This window comes from Atheta coriaria, unplaced genomic scaffold (genome assembly GCF_025399875.1).
Source record: "Atheta coriaria isolate IRGN ID8LTWV9N9 unplaced genomic scaffold, Caltech_Dcor_3.1 hic_scaffold_9_pilon, whole genome shotgun sequence".
NCBI lineage: Eukaryota > Metazoa > Arthropoda > Insecta > Coleoptera > Staphylinidae > Dalotia > Dalotia coriaria.
In genome coordinates, this window is record NW_027045451.1 from 2,497,231 (window position 1) to 2,516,598 (window position 19,368).

General features: G+C 31.3%; 9 protein-coding genes and 2 long non-coding RNA genes across 14 annotated transcripts; all 11 read right to left on the bottom strand.

The window, feature by feature from the left end:
• Positions 1 to 543: 543 nt before the first annotated feature.
• On the bottom strand, positions 544 to 1,588 carry LOC135799011 (uncharacterized). Its single transcript, XM_065312020.1, has 5 exons — positions 1,478 to 1,588; positions 1,235 to 1,415; positions 1,037 to 1,177; positions 839 to 973; positions 544 to 775 (listed from the first exon to the last, which is right to left on the bottom strand). The coding sequence occupies exons 1-5, from the start codon at positions 1,488 to 1,490 to the stop codon at positions 661 to 663; spliced, it is 585 nt and encodes a 194-aa protein (XP_065168092.1). The 5' UTR covers positions 1,491 to 1,588; the 3' UTR covers positions 544 to 660.
• Positions 1,589 to 1,894: 306 nt separating this feature from the next.
• LOC135798847 (uncharacterized) lies at positions 1,895 to 4,852 on the bottom strand. Its single transcript, XM_065311812.1, has 10 exons — positions 4,783 to 4,852; positions 4,509 to 4,710; positions 4,311 to 4,448; positions 4,109 to 4,252; positions 4,042 to 4,052; positions 3,229 to 3,699; positions 2,770 to 3,152; positions 2,536 to 2,711; positions 2,180 to 2,301; positions 1,895 to 2,116 (listed from the first exon to the last, which is right to left on the bottom strand). Exons 1-7 carry the CDS (start codon positions 4,793 to 4,795, stop codon positions 2,980 to 2,982), a joined length of 1,152 nt encoding a protein of 383 aa, XP_065167884.1. The 5' UTR covers positions 4,796 to 4,852; the 3' UTR covers positions 1,895 to 2,116; positions 2,180 to 2,301; positions 2,536 to 2,711; positions 2,770 to 2,979.
• A 350-nt stretch (positions 4,853 to 5,202) lies between these two features.
• On the bottom strand, positions 5,203 to 6,324 carry LOC135799013 (uncharacterized). The gene is made up of 4 exons (XM_065312025.1): positions 6,184 to 6,324; positions 5,919 to 6,129; positions 5,582 to 5,857; positions 5,203 to 5,513 (listed from the first exon to the last, which is right to left on the bottom strand). Exons 1-4 carry the CDS (start codon positions 6,194 to 6,196, stop codon positions 5,450 to 5,452), a joined length of 564 nt encoding a protein of 187 aa, XP_065168097.1. The 5' UTR covers positions 6,197 to 6,324; the 3' UTR covers positions 5,203 to 5,449.
• A 512-nt stretch (positions 6,325 to 6,836) lies between these two features.
• Positions 6,837 to 8,519, bottom strand: LOC135798764 (integumentary mucin A.1-like). Its single transcript, XM_065311709.1, has 5 exons — positions 8,488 to 8,519; positions 8,159 to 8,207; positions 7,484 to 8,084; positions 7,149 to 7,427; positions 6,837 to 7,079 (listed from the first exon to the last, which is right to left on the bottom strand). Exons 2-5 carry the CDS (start codon positions 8,169 to 8,171, stop codon positions 7,016 to 7,018), a joined length of 957 nt encoding a protein of 318 aa, XP_065167781.1. The 5' UTR covers positions 8,172 to 8,207; positions 8,488 to 8,519; the 3' UTR covers positions 6,837 to 7,015.
• A 178-nt stretch (positions 8,520 to 8,697) lies between these two features.
• Positions 8,698 to 9,706, bottom strand: LOC135799150 (uncharacterized). The gene is made up of 4 exons (XR_010549895.1): positions 9,443 to 9,706; positions 9,245 to 9,379; positions 9,104 to 9,171; positions 8,698 to 9,040 (listed from the first exon to the last, which is right to left on the bottom strand). It is a non-coding gene; the product is annotated as an uncharacterized lncRNA (long non-coding RNA).
• Positions 9,707 to 9,890: 184 nt separating this feature from the next.
• Positions 9,891 to 12,077, bottom strand: LOC135798997 (uncharacterized). 2 transcript variants are annotated; one of them, XR_010549851.1, is made up of 9 exons: positions 11,866 to 12,077; positions 11,657 to 11,809; positions 11,434 to 11,603; positions 10,926 to 11,380; positions 10,694 to 10,868; positions 10,492 to 10,641; positions 10,297 to 10,431; positions 10,201 to 10,229; positions 9,891 to 10,143 (listed from the first exon to the last, which is right to left on the bottom strand). XR_010549851.1 is itself a non-coding variant. In XM_065312010.1 (6 exons), coding segments are annotated over exons 1-6 (672 nt in total). In that variant the 5' UTR covers positions 10,927 to 11,075; the 3' UTR covers positions 9,891 to 9,961. The 2 variants fall into 2 exon arrangements, 1 of the variants encoding a protein (XP_065168082.1); XM_065312010.1 differs by lacking the exons at positions 11,434 to 11,603; positions 11,657 to 11,809; positions 11,866 to 12,077 and having other exon boundaries at positions 10,926 to 11,075.
• Positions 12,078 to 12,105: 28 nt separating this feature from the next.
• LOC135798996 (uncharacterized) lies at positions 12,106 to 13,292 on the bottom strand. Of its 3 annotated transcripts, none has more exons than XM_065312009.1 (5): positions 13,174 to 13,292; positions 12,937 to 13,108; positions 12,585 to 12,651; positions 12,436 to 12,521; positions 12,106 to 12,375 (listed from the first exon to the last, which is right to left on the bottom strand). In XM_065312009.1, exons 2-5 carry the CDS (start codon positions 12,962 to 12,964, stop codon positions 12,191 to 12,193), a joined length of 366 nt encoding a protein of 121 aa, XP_065168081.1. In that variant the 5' UTR covers positions 12,965 to 13,108; positions 13,174 to 13,292; the 3' UTR covers positions 12,106 to 12,190. The 3 variants fall into 3 exon arrangements, with proteins under 3 accessions (XP_065168081.1, XP_065168080.1, XP_065168079.1); XM_065312008.1 differs by having other exon boundaries at positions 12,585 to 12,855; XM_065312007.1 differs by having other exon boundaries at positions 12,585 to 12,869.
• A 544-nt stretch (positions 13,293 to 13,836) lies between these two features.
• On the bottom strand, positions 13,837 to 14,480 carry LOC135798612 (uncharacterized). The gene is made up of 3 exons (XR_010549750.1): positions 14,257 to 14,480; positions 14,148 to 14,194; positions 13,837 to 14,086 (listed from the first exon to the last, which is right to left on the bottom strand). It is a non-coding gene; the product is annotated as an uncharacterized lncRNA (long non-coding RNA).
• A 786-nt stretch (positions 14,481 to 15,266) lies between these two features.
• LOC135798366 (uncharacterized) lies at positions 15,267 to 16,389 on the bottom strand. The gene is made up of 5 exons (XM_065311190.1): positions 16,312 to 16,389; positions 16,079 to 16,256; positions 15,889 to 16,017; positions 15,703 to 15,831; positions 15,267 to 15,616 (listed from the first exon to the last, which is right to left on the bottom strand). Exons 1-5 carry the CDS (start codon positions 16,367 to 16,369, stop codon positions 15,439 to 15,441), a joined length of 672 nt encoding a protein of 223 aa, XP_065167262.1. The 5' UTR covers positions 16,370 to 16,389; the 3' UTR covers positions 15,267 to 15,438.
• Positions 16,390 to 16,781: 392 nt separating this feature from the next.
• LOC135798637 (uncharacterized) lies at positions 16,782 to 17,820 on the bottom strand. The gene is made up of 5 exons (XM_065311523.1): positions 17,689 to 17,820; positions 17,471 to 17,633; positions 17,267 to 17,398; positions 17,072 to 17,209; positions 16,782 to 17,001 (listed from the first exon to the last, which is right to left on the bottom strand). Exons 1-5 carry the CDS (start codon positions 17,693 to 17,695, stop codon positions 16,923 to 16,925), a joined length of 519 nt encoding a protein of 172 aa, XP_065167595.1. The 5' UTR covers positions 17,696 to 17,820; the 3' UTR covers positions 16,782 to 16,922.
• A 325-nt stretch (positions 17,821 to 18,145) lies between these two features.
• Positions 18,146 to 19,204, bottom strand: LOC135798870 (uncharacterized). The gene is made up of 5 exons (XM_065311837.1): positions 19,149 to 19,204; positions 18,904 to 19,090; positions 18,706 to 18,846; positions 18,516 to 18,647; positions 18,146 to 18,441 (listed from the first exon to the last, which is right to left on the bottom strand). Exons 1-5 carry the CDS (start codon positions 19,153 to 19,155, stop codon positions 18,171 to 18,173), a joined length of 738 nt encoding a protein of 245 aa, XP_065167909.1. The 5' UTR covers positions 19,156 to 19,204; the 3' UTR covers positions 18,146 to 18,170.
• Between the last annotated feature and the right edge of the window lie 164 nt (positions 19,205 to 19,368).

A 19,368-nucleotide genomic window follows, 5' to 3' on the forward strand; every position in this document is an offset into this window, starting at 1 on the left:
TTGCGGAGATTATTTACAATTACACTCAAATGTAAAATATAATTTCATAAATTATTATTTTTATTTCCATCTTTAAAGCGACAGTTTTTTTACGATTTTGAGGCACAAAAAGTTACAGTTTTAACACGAACGGCCATGGTCGTGAATAAAGTACTTTAGTCACGGGTTTTAGTCACGGGGTGGAGCTTGCATCTGCGCATTTGCCAACAATGCAGCATTAGACAATATGACATGCGATACGCCGTCAGTTAAACAAATCCAAGCATGCGCGGTTGCGACATGGTCTGCCGTGCTTAGTGTATGAGCGTATTTCACAGATGTAAAGTACAAAAGTTCAGATACAAAACTCTCATCGTAAAAATAGAGTGGAAGTAGGAAAAAGCGTAAACATCACGTGACTAATCGTTGTTAAACAAAAATTCCCGTTTAGCCACTTGATACTTAATATTCAATTACACTTTATAGATATTTTGTACTGGGTAATACCATGGTAAAAATAGTAAAAACATTCTTAAAAACTGCTTACAAGCAAATGCAATAAAATTATTCAATTATTCAGAGCAAATATCTGAAGGTGTGTTTATTTCAATTTACAGAAAACATTAGAAAAGAAGAATAATTAATTTTTCACAATAAAGTAATACTTATTAGTGCAACAAGTTAGTACATTTGGAATACACCCAAAATAAATGACATTATCATAAAACTGTATGTAAACAAGGTTCTGGTCCCGCTGTTAACAGGGATAATGCCTCCGTTTTCATCTGCAATGCATCTGAAAAAACAAGATATATTGTTACCAATACGACAATAAAAATCAATATTTTGTTTAACTTACGGCGCGCAAGGAAACTCATTATTTTTGTTACAAGCCATTCCAGGTGGGCAATATCCTTTCGTCGTTGCTGTGATGACAAACTCTCCTTCACAAGTCCAGTACACATCAGCCTCTTCACATGATAGAGCCTTGCATCTGAGAAATATAATTGTAAGAGATTATAAAAAGTTCATTCAAAACTGTGAAGAAAATAATTACGGCAAACAGTCGGCTCCGGAATCATCGCATTCTGTGAATGGTGGACATTTGTTAATAGTCAGCACATCTTTCAGCTGGAATGTGGTTTTGCTTTTGCATGTGTAATCACCTTTAGCGCACACTTTCTTTGAGTCCACACATCTAAATTTTTAAATTAAAACAAAAAACTCACTAAATATTTGTTTAGGTTTTACTCACGGTTCGCACGGAGAAAAAGGAGTACCTCCGGTACACCCTTTAAAATTACAAATCTGATCTTTAGGGCATTCTACTTTTATGCCATAGATGAATACGTTGTTTGGGGATTCAGGCAGGCATTCAAAGCTCTGCTTTGCAGCAACTCTCGTTGATAGACATGCTAAACAGCTAAGAATAAATACTGCAAGAGAATAAATTAATTACAAACATAAATTAATCTTCTAACTTGTGTTATATGGTTACCTTTGAACAACATGATGATGCTTTTTTTTTTAATTTGTGAGATGTGCTCGTATCACTATAAAAACGAAAAAAATTGAACCGATTAAAAAAATGCCACGCATTTTTATTTATATATGAGTGCTCATATTTAAATTTTTTGTTTCATAATCTTATCTATCGATTCAATTGATTGAGATAATGATGTCAAAACACAGTAAGAGTTCAACCACAAATTAATCATGCTTGAAATAGTACTAGAAGTAAAATATATATTTTTTACTTCCACTTTTAAAACCGTGGAAACGGTTTTTAGATACAAAAAGTACCAAGGCCGTGACTATAGTACTGTAGTCACGCGTTTTAACCACGGGGTGGAGCTTGCGCTTGCGCATTTGCACCACAAGACCATATGAAATGTTAGTCAAACAAATCAAAGCATTTATGTCCTTAATAAACAAAACAAAATAATTTTTATTCAAAAAAAGCAAATTACATGAGGAGGCTTATCGCATGGTTTCTTATTTCCAGTAGAAAAGAAGAACCCTTTCGCACAGGATCTCAGCATTGGTTGGTACCACCAGAATGTCGGGACACATTCATAATACTCATTGCATTTGTTTGCTTGATGATAACCGGGTCCATTGCATTCAGGTACTGGAACTAATTTTCTGTTATTTATTGAATCATTTAATTCAAGCGCAATTAATGTTTGAAATATCGTACGTTTTGTTATCGTTGTTGATTCAGTCGAGAATGAAGCTGTTGTACTCCGATTATGATTAGGTTGTGGAGTGGTCCATGTCGGAGTTATCGTGGAATGTGGAATGTCTGTTTCCATTTGACAACTGTACAAATAAAAAAAAAGTTTTAATCCGTATGTCTCTATAATAAACATGATGTAAATTTTTAATAACTTCAATAAAAATCTAAATAAAATAAAATTGAGTTTTGCGGTGCTGGCAATTTTCTATACACTTGAATTAACTTGATCTAACCTCAACCGTGAAATGTTGTCATTTTAGTGTTTTTTAAATTATTCAAAATAATTATTAGCTTCTTTATTTTCAAGTTAAACTTACGGCATTTTTGAATTAGGTACACATTGATGATTTGGTGGACAATATAATACCAAAGCAGTTTCAATTACTTGTTGAAAAACTGTCACATGCACAGCAAAAGTGTTATCTGTAACACAATGAACTTCCACTTGATCACCATCCACTCTAACAATCACAATTAAAACTACAAAAAAACTCTAAAAGTATAAAAAAATATTAATACATTATTATCAACAAAATTAATTTTGGTATTACTTGCACCAATTGCAGTTTCATTTTATAACTTTAAAATTATTTATTTTATAACACAATCTTCGATATTCTTACATTCGTATAACTTCCAAAAACTAAATTTTACTTCATTTTATAGTTTTGTAAAAAGTCACACATACTTTCTCTTAAAAATATTGTACACAACATGTTAGTACTAAAATATTTGAACAAATAACATATATAAACATTTTTTTAACAAACTTTTCCCCGACATACTGGATCTGATTGAATATCGTGGCATAGCTTAATTTGGTAGTCATACCATACAGGGGAATAGTAAATGCACTTGTAGTAATAAACTTTATTACTTGGACCTGGGCGACATGGATTGATATCAGCGTGACCATCATTGCAATTTGGTATTTCTAAACAAATTAAATGATTATCATTATGCATAGTAGTATTTTGTTTTATTTAATTTATTTAATTGATTCTACTTACGGAAAGGTGGTACTGTTGTTGCGATTGTGGTTGGAGTTGTTACACTACTTACAGTTGTACTGGTACTTGCAACAGTTGTTGGTTCTGTTGAAGACAGTGTAGAAGAGGTTATGGAGACCTCGGTGCTTGTGGTTGTAGGGTTCGACTCTGAAGTTGAAGGATTGGATGTTGTTGTAGGAGTAGAAGAAGCAGCAGTTGTTGTAGATGATACATCAGTTGTAGATAATGTTGAAGTGATAGTTGTAGGGTCAGGAGTTGATGAAGGCAATGTTGTTGTAGAGGTTGAAGGAGCAGCAGTTGTTGTAGATGTTAAATCAGTTGTGGATAATGTTGAAGTGATAGTAGTAGGGAGAGAAGTAGATGAAGGTAATGTTGTTGTAGAAGAGGGTTTTGCAGAAGTTGTTTCATCCGTTACTTTCGTTGTTACTTCAGTAGTTGTTGGTATTTGTGTTGTAGTAATTGGTGCAGTATCTATTGTTAATAAAGTTTTATAAATAAATTAAATATTTCTACAAATAGTAGAAATATTTTAAGTATTTAGCAGCTAAACGAGAATTCTTGTTTAACAACGTTTAGTCACGAGATGCATACGCTATATTTTTCTACTTCCACTCTATTTTTACGTTGAGGTATTTTTACGATTATAAATATTGCTCTGCACCGTAGTTAAATGCGCATGCGCATACCCCACCCCATGACTAAAGCCCGTGATTAAAGTACTTCCGGCTTTAAAGTACAGTTTTGTTTATCAAAACCGAAAAATAACCTGGCGCTTTTGGTGGAAGTAGAAAACTGTATATTTAAAATTCTTACCTTTAATACACCTAAAAATGGATAAATCAAACTTTAGTTTAGTTTTACGGTTTAAAAAAAAACTTACTGTTCATTGCAAGGTGGCGTATTTTCTGTTTTACAGACATAACCTGGTTTACATTGTCCTTCCATATTGTTTATTGTGAATTTTGTTGGATCAGTACTGGAACATTTCCACGACATAGCACTATCGCAAACTTCACGGATGCACCTATATAAAAATATCATGTGGGTAAACAAAGATTTAAAAAAACATTAAAAATACTTACGCGGAGCAATTCGTCTTTAAATTCGTATTACATATTAAAGTGTTCGGACAGTCAAGTTCCATTCCCATGATTGACACTTTTGAAGGTTTATTTGGAACACATGCGAATTTATTACAAACCGATTTCTTGTCTCGGCAGCTATAAAAACAAACAAAAAAAATATTGCAAATATCTATAAGTATATTTTTCATAACTCACGGAATGCAAAAACTTGAAGCGTCGGCTTTTTGATAATTGTAATTGCAAAACATGTCCGGTGGGCATTTAATATTGTCGTTGCTGCCCATGGTGAAAACAGTTAAATCACTTTGATTACACTTAAAACTTTTTTCATCTTCAGTACAAGGAATAAGTCCTTGTGCATTATTAATAACAATAAGTATTGTCAACTGGACTAAAACTAATAATCACATTAGAAAATAAATTTGAATCAAATCTATATTATAATTATAATCATTATAATAACACTTACTTTGCCGATTCATCGTGTATGGAGAAGTGTTGCAGATATTTTGTTTTATAATGATATATTCTAGGTTACCAGGGCAATAAAAAATAATGCAATAAATTAAATTGTCTTCTGGGAAGCTTTTAAATACATATATTTATTATAATCCTTTTTAATTACGAAACGTCAAGGACGTTTGAAAAGCAATAAATTTGGGGTAATAATTTATTATATTGTCCTTCATTTGAGACAATTGTTCTGGTGGCATAGCAGTATTTATATTATATTCAGATTTTTAGTAAAAAATGCAATCTAAGCGTTTTTCAGAAAAGAAAAAAATATAACAAGCAAATTATAAAATGTAATTTTGTGTTTCTCGTCGTTTTATTGCTACGATATTGCTGAAAATATCTATGGGTTTATCTAACAATACAATTAACAACATTTTTGTATAAGTTTTTTATTTACAGCACAAATAAATTGTATTTTATATATTTCATGACAAATTTAACAAGTTGACTTTGAACATCTGATAACATTCTTTCAAATCTACACACACGTACTTCAAGTTGATAATACGATTGAAATTTTTCAGGTAGATGCGGACTTGTGCTGATAAATCTAGAATATTAAATAAATGATAACAGTCTACGCATGTTGAAAGCATTTTCGAAATGATGACATCGAGATATTAAAAAGTTTCAATGATTCTCAGAAGTTGGCGGCCTGATCTTTTCCCTGATTTATTAACACAGCTGAAAATAAACAAATACAATTGTTTTTAAATATCAATCTACATAATCATAATTTATATTTAACTTACTAGCATGGGAAGTCACTGTCTTTGTTACAAACTGATCCACCTGAGCACTTTCCTATGAATGAGTCAGTTTCAACATCTTCGTCAGCTGGACCAGGACACCTCCATGTACTCGGACATTTTTCGCGATAACATGGGAAGCATCCATGTTCAAAATTTTGATTGCATTTTGCTCCATCGGGACATTCAAATTCTATACCATTCAATTCGAATTTAGAAGTATTTGTAGCGACGCAATTAAAATTAAGGTTGCTGCATGCAACACTTGGTACTAAACACCTACAGTTTTAATTTATTAGTTAATTTATTATTTTTAACATTCAGTGTGTTGAGGACTTACGGTTCGCATTTGGTTGTAGCAGCTGGACCATCGTCTTTGGTGAGAACATATTGAGAATTACAGACTTTATCAGTCGGACACTTGTAGGTAAGTCCACCCCAGTCAAAACTACCGTCTTTGGTACAATTGAAAAATCTGTCGGCTTCGTCACATTTGTCCACGGCATTAGTACCCCAAGACGTAATGCAAATTAATGCAAACACGCAGAATGCTATAATATAATATGCGTTATAATATAATAAATATTTTATAAACGTAGGCTTACCTTTGAAAAACATGTTTATTAGAATGAAAAATGCTATCAAATTTCTGTTGAAATGAGAAAAAAACGCGTTTTTATATATAACTGCTTTGCATTATAAATTAAAGTAATAAACTTGTTTGTTTTTTACTTCAAATATTTGATAAGCATGAGTTTTGGTCTGATTCATTGCTAAATTTTTGTTTACTACATTACCATTAACATTAGCAACGTAGGAATAAACCTAAATTGAAAATTGTGTTTTGCAATTTTATATTAATTTACTACATTTGTTTAACCTTGCACACGCGTTCTAGAACTCAGCATGAAAAAATAAAATTAATCGGTTTTAGATATTCGTTAACATTTAACAAACTTGAATCAATTGATTCTGAAAACAAGGTTTTCTTTATGAATCAAATATGTGAGTTGCAAATCATTAGTATCAACAAAGTAGAATAATAACAATTACTTTTTATATTGGCTTTAATTCTAGACAACTCATGACATGGCTTGTCAAAATTTGTATTGAAATTTTATGGTAAAAGTCGGTCTTTTTCTTTATCGAAAAAAATAATAAATAGAAAAGTGAAATTTTGCGTGTCTTGTCGTTTGATTGCTAAAGTGTTCCTGAAAATTTCTATATACTCGTATTTATATAACAATATACTTGTGAACACTTTTTGATAATTGCTTTATTTACAATACAAATAAAAGGTATTTAATCTATTTTACATCACAATTTTAACAAATTCCTTTTAAACATCTTGATAATTTATCTGCAAGGCCATAATTTGAATGAATATAACCAAAAGTATTCAATAAACCGTACTTTCAAAATGGTGACATCAATATTTTAAAAAGTTTCAATAATTCTCAGAAGTTGACGTGCTGATCTTTTTCTTGATTTACTCACGCAGCTGTAAATACACAAATATAATTAATTTAAAGTACTTGTAACTTAATCAATATTGTCATATTAAACTTACTAGTCACATGGAGCAAATTTATCCGTTTTACAAACCGATCCATTCACGCACTTTCCTCGGAATGTGTCAGTTGTTACGTCGTCCTCACCAGGGCCACACGTCCATTTATTCTCGCATTTTGGGCGATAACACGGGAAACATCCGTGTTTGTAACCATCGTTGCATTTAAATCCATCAGGACATTCGAATTTGTCACCATTCAATTCGAATTTAGTTGAATTATTAGTATCGCATTTGAATTTATTGCCATTGCCACAAGCAACACTTGGGGGTACACACCTACGGTTTTAATTTATTAAAATTTTATATTTATTATAAGGGTCCTAGAAACTTACGGTTCGCATTTGGATGCTCTAGGTGCTACTCTATTAAGGAATTTTCGAATATTTCTACCGAGATTGGGGTCAGTAGTTGTTGTGGTTATAGGCTCTTCAGTATTTGAAGTTGTAGGAGTGGTTTCACTAGTTGTTGTGGTTGTAGGGGCTTCAGTAGTTGTTGTGGTTGGAGAGGCTTCAGTAGTTGTTGTGGTTGGAGAGGCTTCAGTAGTTGTAGTTGTAGGAGAGGTTTCAGAAGTGGTTGTGATTTCAGTAGTTGATGTGGTGGGAGTGGTTTCAGAAGTTGTTGTGCTTAGAGTGGTTTCAGTAGTTGTAGGTGAAGAAGAGGTTTCAGTAGTTGTTGAAGATAAAGTGGTTACAGTAGTTGTTGGGTTTGTAGCAGTTACAGTTGTTGTAGGCGTCATAGTGGTTGTAGTTTCATCTTTAGTGAGAATATACTTGGAATTACACACTCTATCACTGGGACACTTGATGGACAATCCACCCCACTCAAAGGAATTTATATCGTCATCTGAACATTTGAACCATTTTTCAGAATCCTCACATGTGTCAGCATCAGTTCCCCAAGACAAAAAGCAAATGAATGAAAACACGTAGAATGCTACAATAACGTCCGGTTTATTTTTATATATTTACATATTAATGCAATACTATAAGTACATTAAGTAAACTTACCTTTAAGAAACATGTTAATCAGAATTTTTTTGAATGTTTTAAATTGTTGCTGAAATGAGAAAAATCGCAGATTTATATATAACTGCTTTCAATTATAAATTGAAGTAATAAACTTATCGCATTCATTGTTAAATTTTTATTTGCTGGATTTGCATTAGCTCAAAGTTGGATTAAACCGACACATTTTAGAGATTTGTTTAATCTTCAACACACATTATAAAATTCTGCATTAAACAATAAAATTAGATCCCCAAGACAAAGCGAAAATTAATGAAAATACATAGAATTCTAAATTGACGTTCGCATTATTTTAATATACGAGTATTTACCTGGTAATACAATATAATACAGCTTAAAGAAGTTATCAAATTTTTGTTGAAACGATAGAAAACGCGCTTCTATATATAACTATATTGTATTATAAATTAAAGTAATAAACTTGTCTGTTTTCCTCTTCAAATGTTTGAAGAGAGTGAGTTTTGGTCATTTTCCTTGTAATTTTTAAATTAGTTCAAGGTAAGAAACAAAATTCAGCAAAATTGTGAATATTAATTTTATATTATATTTGCTTCATATTGCTCCCACGTTTGTGGAACACACAATAACAAATTAAAATTTGTTTAATTTAATCTAAAAATAACTATCAAACGTTTTATATATTTTTTTTTTATTCAATTGACAAATATTCAGTATTATATTTCAATTAGCAAACATCAGCATTTCTACACACTCGATTCGATTGCTTCTGGGAACAAGGTTTTGCTTGATAATCGATCCAAACTGGCGAGTACCTAACACATTGATAATAATATTTTGAATAAGGCGGACCACGTCTACACGGATTCGAAAGTCCGTTGCCGTCGTTACAATTTGGCGGAATTTCTTAAACAAAACAAAATTAGAAAATAAATTATCCAAACACATTTATATCATTCAAATAGTTACCGATTCTTAACGTTGTTGTACTAGGTTTTTGAGTAGATGGAGTAGTTATGGTTTCATCATTGATACAACTGTAAGAATAAATTAATAACATCTAATGGTAATAAGTAATTTTTTATTTCTAATTAAAATTAACAAACTTACGGCTTGCACCCTTGCTCAAAATTTTTGTTACATTTTTGGCTGCCTTCACAGACAAATAAGTTTTTACCAATTAATACTGTTTTGTCATCGACACAGGAATAAATATCAGAGCAGACGTGAACATTGTCAATACATCTAAAAGTATTATGAATACAGTTGATTACAAATATTAAAACTTAATGAGTAAAATAATCTTACGGTTGACAGGGTTCTATGTAAGCGAAATTACACACTTGGTTTGTGGCACATGTTAAATTCATTCCGAATGCAGTAGCATGAGACAAATCTTGAAGATCACATTTGTAGATGCCCTGCCACACCGGAGGACAGGGAATTCGTTCAAAAATCTCATCCGTTTGCTTTTGTACGCCAAGTATTGGGCGAGATAATAACAAAACAAAAGTAATTATAAAATAATTGAAATTACGAAAAACTGAAACGCGAGTATGAAGTAACATTGTCGCAGATTTTACATGTGCAAAAAAATGATCATTTTTATACCCTCACATCTGTTATTTTAATCCATCAAGGTTAGTTGTAGTTATAAAAAGGAGAAATTTAAAAGGATTATTTCAATAGCAGCGAAAGTGATAAAACAAAGTCTGTTTAAACATAAAATATTCTTGGAAATTTGAATAGATTAAAATTTATTACATTTTTAATGCATTTATTAACGGATTACGTTTATATTCTGATTATTGCAGTGTATACATTTTTCTAAGTACAAATTTCTTTGTTTTTCTTGCAGGTGCCGTCCAGGAATTGCCACAGACATTTTTTCTCTTCGTAATCAAAGTAGAATTTGCCGACTTTCTTGCAGGTATAATATTTTCGGCTGCCAATTGGTCCAGGTCTGCATGGATTGGAATGACCATGTCCATCATTGCAATTTGGTGGATCTAATTCAAAATATAAATAAAATATTTATGTTTGTATTTAATAAATAATATACTTACAAGTTATACCAGGGAATTTATCAACGCACCTATAAAGTAAAATAAGAAATTAATAAATAATAATAAAAACTAAAAAAAAAACAGTTAAAAACTTACATATCACAAGGATATTTGTAGTCCTTGTTGCATACTTTACGATCGCGACAGTTAATTGTTACTCCACTGACAGATACTTCAGTTTCCTTGTCAGGATTGCATTTCCATACTGGATCGCAGGTTTCTGCAATGCAACTAACAAAACAAACCAATATTTAAGTTTTTTCTTTCTTTGATTTTTTTTCATTTACTTACGGAGAGCAATCGTTCAAATATAATATATTACACTTTTGTCCCTCGTTGCAATTTACGGTAACATCATTGTTGCTAATTGTTACGGTGGCCTGGCCCATATTGGCAGGATCACAAGTGAACTGGCAAGTATCGGCATTCAATTCTACACAACTGAAATTTATAGATTAAGTAAATCAATTATTACACTATTAAACAGACATACGGGTTGCATTCATCTGTGTAATCTTGGTTGCATACTGTTCCAGGATTACATGTGCTATTGAGTCCTAGAATTTCATAATGTTCAGCATCGTGACAAGTCCAGGTTGGTTTACAGTCGTCTTTGCCAGCCGACGCCAATGCAAGCACGCAGGATATTGTCACAACGTAAAATAGCACTAAGAATAAAAATATTTAATTAAATTACAAATTAATTAAGATGTAAGTTAACTTACTTGTTTTAACTTGTTAAAGGACAATTTAAAACAAACTACTGGATAGTGCCAGGAAATATACCATTATATAACAATTAATTTTTTAAATATTTTAATACTGTAATAATACACTCATAAAACATGCTTATTTATTACCAAACAACATTATATAACTATATATCTTATCAAAGATTAAATTTATAGTGCGGATTATGCAAAAACTGGATAAACAAACAATGAGTTAGAGTTGGAATTATACGTGAACGTTAACAAACTTTGCATCAGAATTTATTACATCTTTTAAACACAAATATTAGCAACACTTCGGCATGAATCACTGGCAAGTCCAGTGCATAATTTAACATCAAAATCGAACACCATTCCGACACGTCTGCATTTGTAATAATATCCTGCACCTCGCGGGCCAGGACGACATCGATTGGTAGCACCATATCCATCATTACAATTAGGTGGATCTGAAAAATTAAAAAAATTAATCAAAAATTTTTTTACAATAAAATTTATTTACATTGTGCTGGTGGTTGAATTATTGCTGACCCATCAGTAATACAAGCTTCGCACGGAGCAACAAAATCTTTATTGCATACTTTTCCGGTGCCACATGAAAATGTAAAACCAAAAATAGTGACTACGTTTGGATTATTTGCATCACATGTCCAGAGTTTTGGACATATGCACCTAATAAATAGATTTTCATTAAAATCAAATAATTTGTGTGTTTTTTCACTTACGATTCACAAGTTGCATACAAACTGTTACAAATTTGACCAGTAGGGCACGTAAATGGTACCTGAACTTTTGTTGGAACAACCGTAATTATTCCTGTTGCAGGATTTTGTGGATCACAAGTGAATTTACACATAGCTGCACTTGGCACAACACAACTACAATAATAAAATGTAAAACGTAAAATTGTTAAAATTTGTTTAAAACATCTTACGGTGCGCATGTGTTATCATAGTCTGCATTACAAACCATTCCCGCTTGGCAAGTAAAAACAGATCCCAACATTTGATAGGTGTTAGAACTTAAGCATTGAAATGGCGGGATACATGATTGTTGACTAACCACGCTTGTAATTAACAAAATAATTACAAGACATTGACTATAGTTTTCTATTCTTGACGACAACATATTCACAATTAAGTATAATTGTTATTATAAAGGAAACACAGACTAATTTTGCTTTTATAGTGCTATATTCAGATAAGGATTAACAAAAACTTTAATATTTATTACAGCAATATTTTGACAGTTTGTTGAAACTATGCAAGACACAGATTTGCGATTCCACCACAAGTTGCATCTGCATATTGAGTTTTGCATAGTTTTACTTCGTAATCATATGAATTGGTGCCAATTGCTCTGCAATGATAGTAATAACCACCTTTTCTTGGTCCAGGACGGCATGGGTGGGTTGCACTGAAACCGTCATTGCAATTTGGGGGATCTGAAAGTAATTAATAGCCTGTTTTATTTTTTGTTATAAAAATGTAGAGAAATTTCTTACATTGAATTGGTGGTTCAACAGGTTTCGCTGTGGTAGTTGTCGTAGTTGTAGTGGTTGTGGTTACTCCATTAGAATTTTCAATGCATCTGTGAATTAATAAAAAATAAAAAATAAAATTTTTAATATTCTAATAATTAATTTGTACTTACAGTGAACAAGGAGGTTTATATAAATGGTTACAAATTTTATTGTTGGCACAAGTCAGTACAGCGTTACCTATAATCACTTCATTGGGATTTAGTGGATTACATTCGTATGTCTGTTCGCAGACGACTGGAATGCACGGTGAACAAGAGTTTAGGTACTCAGCATTACAAATTTGATCTGTTGGGCAAGTAAAAGGTTGATCTCCCTTTACATTGCTTACGTGTAGGGTTCCTGTCGTATCGGTAATACAAGAAAATTTACATACTTCTTTTCCTAGAGTGACACATCTAAATAAATATATTTAAATATTTTTCAGTTTATTTGGAAGAAACAATAAAAAAAATCAGTACTTACGGTGTACAATCAGTGGAAGTTTTACCATTATTGCATATTTGTCGAGGTGGACATGTGAAATTACTGCCTAATATTTCATAAGTGTAGAGATCAGATTCAAAACATTTGAATTGAGGGCTACAGGATGGTGGTTCGGCGATTGAAACTCCCACAATCAGTAAGAATAAAAATCCTTAATTATAAAATTAAAAAATTTTATATGAGAAACAAAAGTAGATAAATTATTTGGTTACTAACTTATTTTCATGTTTGTTAGATGAAGTTGAAGTTGCTAGGTGCAGCAATGTCAATGTTACTTGCACTTGCGACGCAAACAACTTCTATTTATTATGATGACATTACAGCATGAGTTTAATTTATTACGCGGGATTTAAATGTGTATCTAAGGTGAAATATAATTAGAAAGTGTAATCAAGTTTCTTTTTTTCAAAATCTCAGCTTAGTGATAATATAGTGAGAGTTATATTATGATATATTATGGTTCGTGGAATATAATCCAAAATCATTTAATGTAAAACACTTATTCAGAAGATATTTCCTATCAAAAAACCTTGTTAAAAATCCTCAAGCACCTCTCCTTGCTTATTTGATAGAGAATTGCCCGTAAATTAAGATTCTGCGATTCGTTCCTTTCTATCTCTCTTTGTTTACGAAATATTCGCAATTGTAAAAAATTGTCATTTGAAAAATTTCAATTTTTATTACATTCACCCTTTTACCCTACGATATATAATTATTTTATTTGCTAATCTGATAGAGAAATATCCAATCTTTCATTTTAAAGAAGTTTCCACTTCAAAAATGTGTGAAATCGTATCAAATCTATCTATGTCAGTGTAAAATTAATATCTCTGATAATTTTGAGTACAAATAAGATGTTTTCATCAAATAATTTAATACTTATGTTAGATTTTATGATTTATTATTTTATTTCATTACAATTACAAGCTGTAAACTTAAAATAATATAAAATTTCATTGACAAATCACAGGATTTCTATAACACACATCTAAACACTTCCAAAAACAACGACGTCTTACATAAGTGTAACTATTTCCAATTCTAATACATTTATAATAATATCCACTGCCAGGTTCACCTGGTCTGCATGGATCTGACGATCCAAAACCATCATTACAATCCGGTCCAACTAAAAAATATATCACGATTAACCCATAAATAAAATCATAGATAAAATAAATTAAACATACGAATTCTTGGTTTTGTTAAATCATTCGAGATGTTTGCATCAATACACCTAAAAACATCAAAAATTAATCATTGACTCATCGATTGATGTAAAAGTAACTCATGACGTACGGATCGCATGAAATTGTTTTCTGTTCGTTGCAAATTTGTGAATTAGGGCACACTTGAATACTACCGTCGATAACATACAGACGTGGATTTGATAAACATTTAAAGGACGCCGGTTCGCAAGATAACGACTCGGTTGGTATTAAAATACTTGTCAATAAGATGACAAACGAAATGAAGTGCTGATATCTATACATGATGTTAAATTTGTTGCAACTATGGAATGTTATAAAACATCGGCATTAATATAGTTAATCTAGCTATGCATTTTTATTTAACACGCAAGTGTTGGAAAGTTTAGCGTTGTAAATCTTTGCTTATCAGGAAAATTTGACTTTCCTAGAAATGAAAAGCGGCAATAACATTGAAATGAGCGTAAATACGACGTAGATTGTTTTGATACAACATTGTAACACGTATTTATTCACTCTAATTAAAATAATAGATAAATATTTATTGTATGAAATACATTTATTTAAAGAAATGAATTTTTTGTTGCTTTTGGTCTATTACTTTATGTTTTTCCATGGCCTTCACAATATTTATTCATAATATTAAATTTGATGATAGAACGCACATAGAACGATTGAGATAAAGAATACGTGGATATCTGAATTCTTACTGCAATATTTTAGTTCAAAAGTGCATACTAGCGACATCTATCGTTGCTTTTGAGGTAATACAGATAAAAGTGGATTGCAAACATTTGCAAGTTGTGTTAGTATCAACAGGTAAACATTGAGTTTAATATGAAACATGCAGGTATTAATGTATTAAGGTTAAAATTTACAGAGGAATTAGTTTCACTGTGTAATTGCGTGGACTATAACTCAATAGTACCAAGTAAGATGGCGCTAAGATGAACATATTTCATTAAATTCGCAGAAAATTTTCACAATTCAAGAAAAAATCAACATATATTCTGTGTCAAAGAAACAATCAAGTAATCAAATGTGCCAACATTTAAAAAGACATGTTTATTAAATAATATCTTGACGATGAGAAACACTAAATTTTATAGGGTGAATTCCGATTTATTGTGAATTAATGTACATTTTGTAAAGAGTTTCTTATAAAAAGATTCCTTCGACACCAGTTTCCAGTACCGGCGTTAGGGCCTGGTGCGGTTGAGCGACCACCCAGGGGCGCCGGACTTTAAAGGGCGCCGACTCGCACTTGGCCGGTTTATTCTACGGGTGCGATTGGGGACGCCGTAGAAATCTCGCCCTGGTCGCTGGTAGTGCTAAAACCAGCACTGGCCGTTTCGCTCTTGTTTTCATCGTCATCGCCTGGCGTTGACGAGCCCCCAAGTTCATTGCTATCATCATCATCGTCATTACCTTCGTTTACATCTTTAATGCACCTATGCACATTCAAAACAATATATTATATTTCTAGTCTGAATAAAAGTCTTCTAATATTTAATGATAAGTTTAAAAGTTTACGCACATTCCACAAGGTGCTTCATAATTTTTATTACAAGAAGATCCTGTTCCACACGAAAATTCATATCCATTAACCGTAAGTTTAACATTGCCATTAGCAGTGCATGTATACGCATCTCTTGCACAGATGCAACTGTCAAAATATAAAAAAAATATTATAATTATATAAGCCGCACAAAATACTGCTTACACTTCACAGGACAGTTTTTCTTTATTGCAAACTTGTCCAGCACCACATTCAAAATTGATAGTATTGATTGTTACAAGTGACGTGTTTTTGCCACATGAATATTCGCAAATGTCGGAAGGAGCGAGGCAACTGCAAATATTATTTAAGAAATTAATATTAATAAATGTATATGTATAAAAAACAAACTCACGGTCGTGGTTTAGTCTCGCGATTCAGCAATTTATATCTATCATTGCAAATTGTGTTTTCCGGACAATTCAATGCTGTATTAAAGTATGTAACTGCATTTTTATTATTTTTATCGCAAGTAAAGTCTTCTTGTGCGCTAACTAAAGCTACACAAAAGACGAGAATTATTATTGGCCCACCTGCAGAAAATTAATATTAGTATACAATTATTTACTTAGAATTTACAAATTATACCCATATTTCTCTTTAGCATTGTGTTTAGCAATGTTTTATTGGACACACTGTCGCACATAAATAAATATATAGGTATGGAATAACATAAAACTTAAACTTAACACTAATAACCTAAACTAGCTGCAATAAATTAATTGCCTCTGTTTAATCTGCGTAATAAATTTTCCAGGTATTAACAAAATTAAGAGAATTGCGCAATTGGTAACAGTGTTTAGCAAATACGCAAATTTTTTGTTAAATTAAGAGAATTAAGTGGAACTTGAAATAATATTTGGTTTCTATATTATGAAAAAAATATTATTTATATATAATCTAATATATATTGTAATAAGTAAAAAAGTTTAATTTTTAAATTTAGTGATATTACATGTTACAATTTGGTTTGGTTTTCAGTTATTGCAGAAAATAAAAGTATAAAAACAGTACAATATAAAGAAGTATAAAAATATTGCATAAAATTAAACATCAAATCATGTCAATCATATACTTTTATTAATTAAAATGAATTTACAGTTCTTAATTGTTTTATATTTCTCAAATAAGTACATATTTCGCAAACTAATGTTTAAATGATAATAAAATATTGTTGTGTAGATAGTTTCACGTCTTGTTCAAGCATAATAAGACCTCTGGAAAATGCTTCTTTTGCGAGTTGCTGGAGGACATGAAATTTTATCTTTGCAGACACATCTATAACAACAAAATGTTCAATTAAAGCTATGATTGTTAGAATTAAGTATTTTAATTGAATTGTACTTACGGAGTGCATGGTTGTACGTTATGTGTGTTGCAAATGTAGTCCGCTGGGCAGTTACCTTCATAAAGGCCAATGAAAAACTGTTCAGGTTTGCCTTCTTTGCATGAATATACGCCTTCAGCACATTTTTTTGGAACGCAACTATATAATAAAGAAAATAATATAAACATTATAAATATAAATATTTAAAATACTTACACATCACATGATGTTTTCTTGGCGTTGCATTCTGAGCCTGTTTTACAGGGAAAGCTGATTGAATTTATAATGACATTGTCGTTGTTCTTCGCGTCGCAAGAGTAATCACAAATTGCGCTTGGTGCTACACATCTGCATATAAATGTTGAATAAAATTAATTTGTTTACCTATTTTAAGTAGCTAAATTTCATATTTTTACTTACGGTTTTGGTTTGGCACTACCAACTTTAACTTGTTTGCTGTTGCAGATAAGGCCATCAGGACACTTCAACAAATTATCATAATAGTTAACAGTGTTTGTGTCTTTACATTCAAAGTCCTGGGCAGAGGACAGTGCCAAAGCAATAAGGATGAATACTGCAACGCCTAAAAAAGTTTTATTTAATTAATTTACAATTGATGTATTACTGAAAATCAGTACTTTTCATTTTATCTTGCTGTAGCAAATACAAAGTTTTGTGAGATAGTAAACTGTTATATAGGGTATTTTATTTAAAAATGAAGTTTATGAGTTTACAATGTTTGGAATGAAAGCGTTTTTAAACTTTAATACTACAAAGCTCTAAATCTAAATGATGTTGACTTTTTGACGTGCAAAATGTACAAAGCATAAAATTTTAGTTTCAGGATTAAATCAAATTGCGCCGTCTCTGAATTTCAACTATTTTATTTTAATGAAGTATTGTGTAGGTTTATGTGATAAGTATTAATTTTTCAAACAATAATAATTTAAATAGTGAGTTAGCAACACATAAACAAAAAAAACATTAAAAAGATAAGAAAAACTTAAAAGTTCAAATGATAATCAAGAAACGTGTGATACATTGCAAACTTATTTATTTATTTATTCCAATCAAAACGCAGAAGCCATTAATCAATTCATCAGTTTTGGTACAGTTTCTTTTAACAGAGTCTGTATCTATTGCAAATATTATCATCTGGCCATGCGCTGCAAGAAATCAGTCTTGCAGCATAACTGCTACTATTTATTTTAACGCATTTGTAATAATATCCTGTCGGGCCATATCTGCAAGGACCCATACTGCCGGATGGATTATTACAATCAGGTATGGGGAATGATGTCGTTCCGGTAGTAGTCGGAGTGGTCACTTCCTTGGTAGTGGGCTTCGAAGGTTCAGTTGGCTTATTGGTATTACCTGTAGATGGAATGCAGCTGAAATTTTAATAAAAATCAAAACATTTATCATTATTTGCCAAAAAAAAAATTAGAGTTTTATAAATTCTTACATTTTACAAGGAAACTCATAATATTTATTGCAAACCTGATCATCACCACATGTTTTAGTAACTCCCATGATAACAAAAGTTTTATCATCTAAACATATATACTTGTCAGTATTAGTACATTTCTCTACACACCTAAAATTTTGCATTAATATCATCATTCAAAAAACATTCATTTGTTGTGTTTAGTTACATGTTTTTGCATGAGTCCTCTTTAGTATTACATATGGTGTTGGCAGGACACTCACTATATTCGCCACCCAAGATTATTTTATTCTCATTTCCATCACCACTTACACATTTGTAATCACACATATTTTTGATGGTATCACACCTAAAACAAATCTAATTTCAAATATGTTACACAGTAAAATGTTTATTTATAATATACAAACGGCCATTGGAGTCATCATCGCAAAATTTTTCATTACACACTGTAGGGTCTCCATTAATTTTACCACAAGTTAAGCTAAGCCCATTGTACTGAACCTCTTTTTCATCGAGACATTTAAAATCGCATGCTGCATCTGCAGTATTCAAGCCTAGCCCGACAAGAAAACAGATCAAAAAAATATACACTGAAATTTAACATAAAAAAAATTAACTGAGAAATAAAGTTTTCATCAACTATCTTACTTGCCATGTTGCTGACATTTAATTAATTTTGGAGAAGAATTTCAACATTATATGTGCCAAAATTTATATTTACATAAAATAGCAAATACTCTGAAATTGTGGCGCAGTTTTATTGCTAGTTTTAATTGGATTTATTTTATTGTTACTAATTGTATTTTATTACTTTTGTTGCTATGAGATGTTAAAAAAAGATGTTACAAGATGTTTCGTGTAATAGTAT

What these genes read in the sequence shown, in the direction of transcription:
- LOC135799011 (XM_065312020.1), bottom strand. An exon ending in TCCGGAGCCGACTGTTTGCC is followed by an intron (nt 974 to 1,036) that starts GTAATTATTTTC and finishes TATATTTCTCAG; the next exon opens with ATGCAAGGCTCTATCATGTG. An exon ending in AATGAGTTTCCTTGCGCGCC is followed by an intron (nt 776 to 838) that starts GTAAGTTAAACA and finishes TTGTTTTTTCAG; the next exon opens with ATGCATTGCAGATGAAAACG.
- LOC135798847 (XM_065311812.1), bottom strand. An exon ending in TTAAAGACGAATTGCTCCGC is followed by an intron (nt 4,253 to 4,310) that starts GTAAGTATTTTT and finishes ATTTTTATATAG; the next exon opens with GTGCATCCGTGAAGTTTGCG. An exon ending in AACAACAGTACCACCTTTCC is followed by an intron (nt 3,153 to 3,228) that starts GTAAGTAGAATC and finishes TAATTTGTTTAG; the next exon opens with AAATACCAAATTGCAATGAT.
- LOC135799013 (XM_065312025.1), bottom strand. An exon ending in GCTACAACCAAATGCGAACC is followed by an intron (nt 5,858 to 5,918) that starts GTAAGTCCTCAA and finishes TTAAAACTGTAG; the next exon opens with GTGTTTAGTACCAAGTGTTG. An exon ending in GACAGTGACTTCCCATGCTA is followed by an intron (nt 5,514 to 5,581) that starts GTAAGTTAAATA and finishes GTTTATTTTCAG; the next exon opens with CTGTGTTAATAAATCAGGGA.
- LOC135798764 (XM_065311709.1), bottom strand. An exon ending in AGAGCATCCAAATGCGAACC is followed by an intron (nt 7,428 to 7,483) that starts GTAAGTTTCTAG and finishes TTAAAACCGTAG; the next exon opens with GTGTGTACCCCCAAGTGTTG. An exon ending in AAATTTGCTCCATGTGACTA is followed by an intron (nt 7,080 to 7,148) that starts GTAAGTTTAATA and finishes GTGTATTTACAG; the next exon opens with CTGCGTGAGTAAATCAAGAA.
- LOC135798997 (XM_065312010.1), bottom strand. An exon ending in TATTTGAACGATTGCTCTCC is followed by an intron (nt 10,432 to 10,491) that starts GTAAGTAAATGA and finishes TTGTTTTGTTAG; the next exon opens with TTGCATTGCAGAAACCTGCG. An exon ending in TAAATTCCCTGGTATAACTT is followed by an intron (nt 10,144 to 10,200) that starts GTAAGTATATTA and finishes ATTTTGAATTAG; the next exon opens with ATCCACCAAATTGCAATGAT.
- LOC135798996 (XM_065312007.1), bottom strand. An exon ending in TATAAACCTCCTTGTTCACT is followed by an intron (nt 12,522 to 12,584) that starts GTAAGTACAAAT and finishes ATTAATTCACAG; the next exon opens with ATGCATTGAAAATTCTAATG. An exon ending in TGTTGAACCACCAATTCAAT is followed by an intron (nt 12,376 to 12,435) that starts GTAAGAAATTTC and finishes AATTACTTTCAG; the next exon opens with ATCCCCCAAATTGCAATGAC.
- LOC135798366 (XM_065311190.1), bottom strand. Translation starts at nt 16,369, where the DNA reads ATGTGCGACAGTGTGTCCAATAAAACATTGCTAAACACAATGCTAAAG. An exon ending in AATGCTAAAGAGAAATATGG is followed by an intron (nt 16,257 to 16,311) that starts GTATAATTTGTA and finishes AATTTTCTGCAG; the next exon opens with GTGGGCCAATAATAATTCTC. An exon ending in GAAAAACTGTCCTGTGAAGT is followed by an intron (nt 15,832 to 15,888) that starts GTAAGCAGTATT and finishes ATATTTTGACAG; the next exon opens with TTGCATCTGTGCAAGAGATG.
- LOC135798637 (XM_065311523.1), bottom strand. An exon ending in GGTAGTGCCAAACCAAAACC is followed by an intron (nt 17,399 to 17,470) that starts GTAAGTAAAAAT and finishes ATTTATATGCAG; the next exon opens with ATGTGTAGCACCAAGCGCAA. An exon ending in AAGAAAACATCATGTGATGT is followed by an intron (nt 17,210 to 17,266) that starts GTAAGTATTTTA and finishes TTTATTATATAG; the next exon opens with TTGCGTTCCAAAAAAATGTG.
- LOC135798870 (XM_065311837.1), bottom strand. An exon ending in GATGACTCCAATGGCCGTTT is followed by an intron (nt 18,847 to 18,903) that starts GTATATTATAAA and finishes GATTTGTTTTAG; the next exon opens with GTGTGATACCATCAAAAATA. An exon ending in TATGAGTTTCCTTGTAAAAT is followed by an intron (nt 18,442 to 18,515) that starts GTAAGAATTTAT and finishes TTAAAATTTCAG; the next exon opens with CTGCATTCCATCTACAGGTA.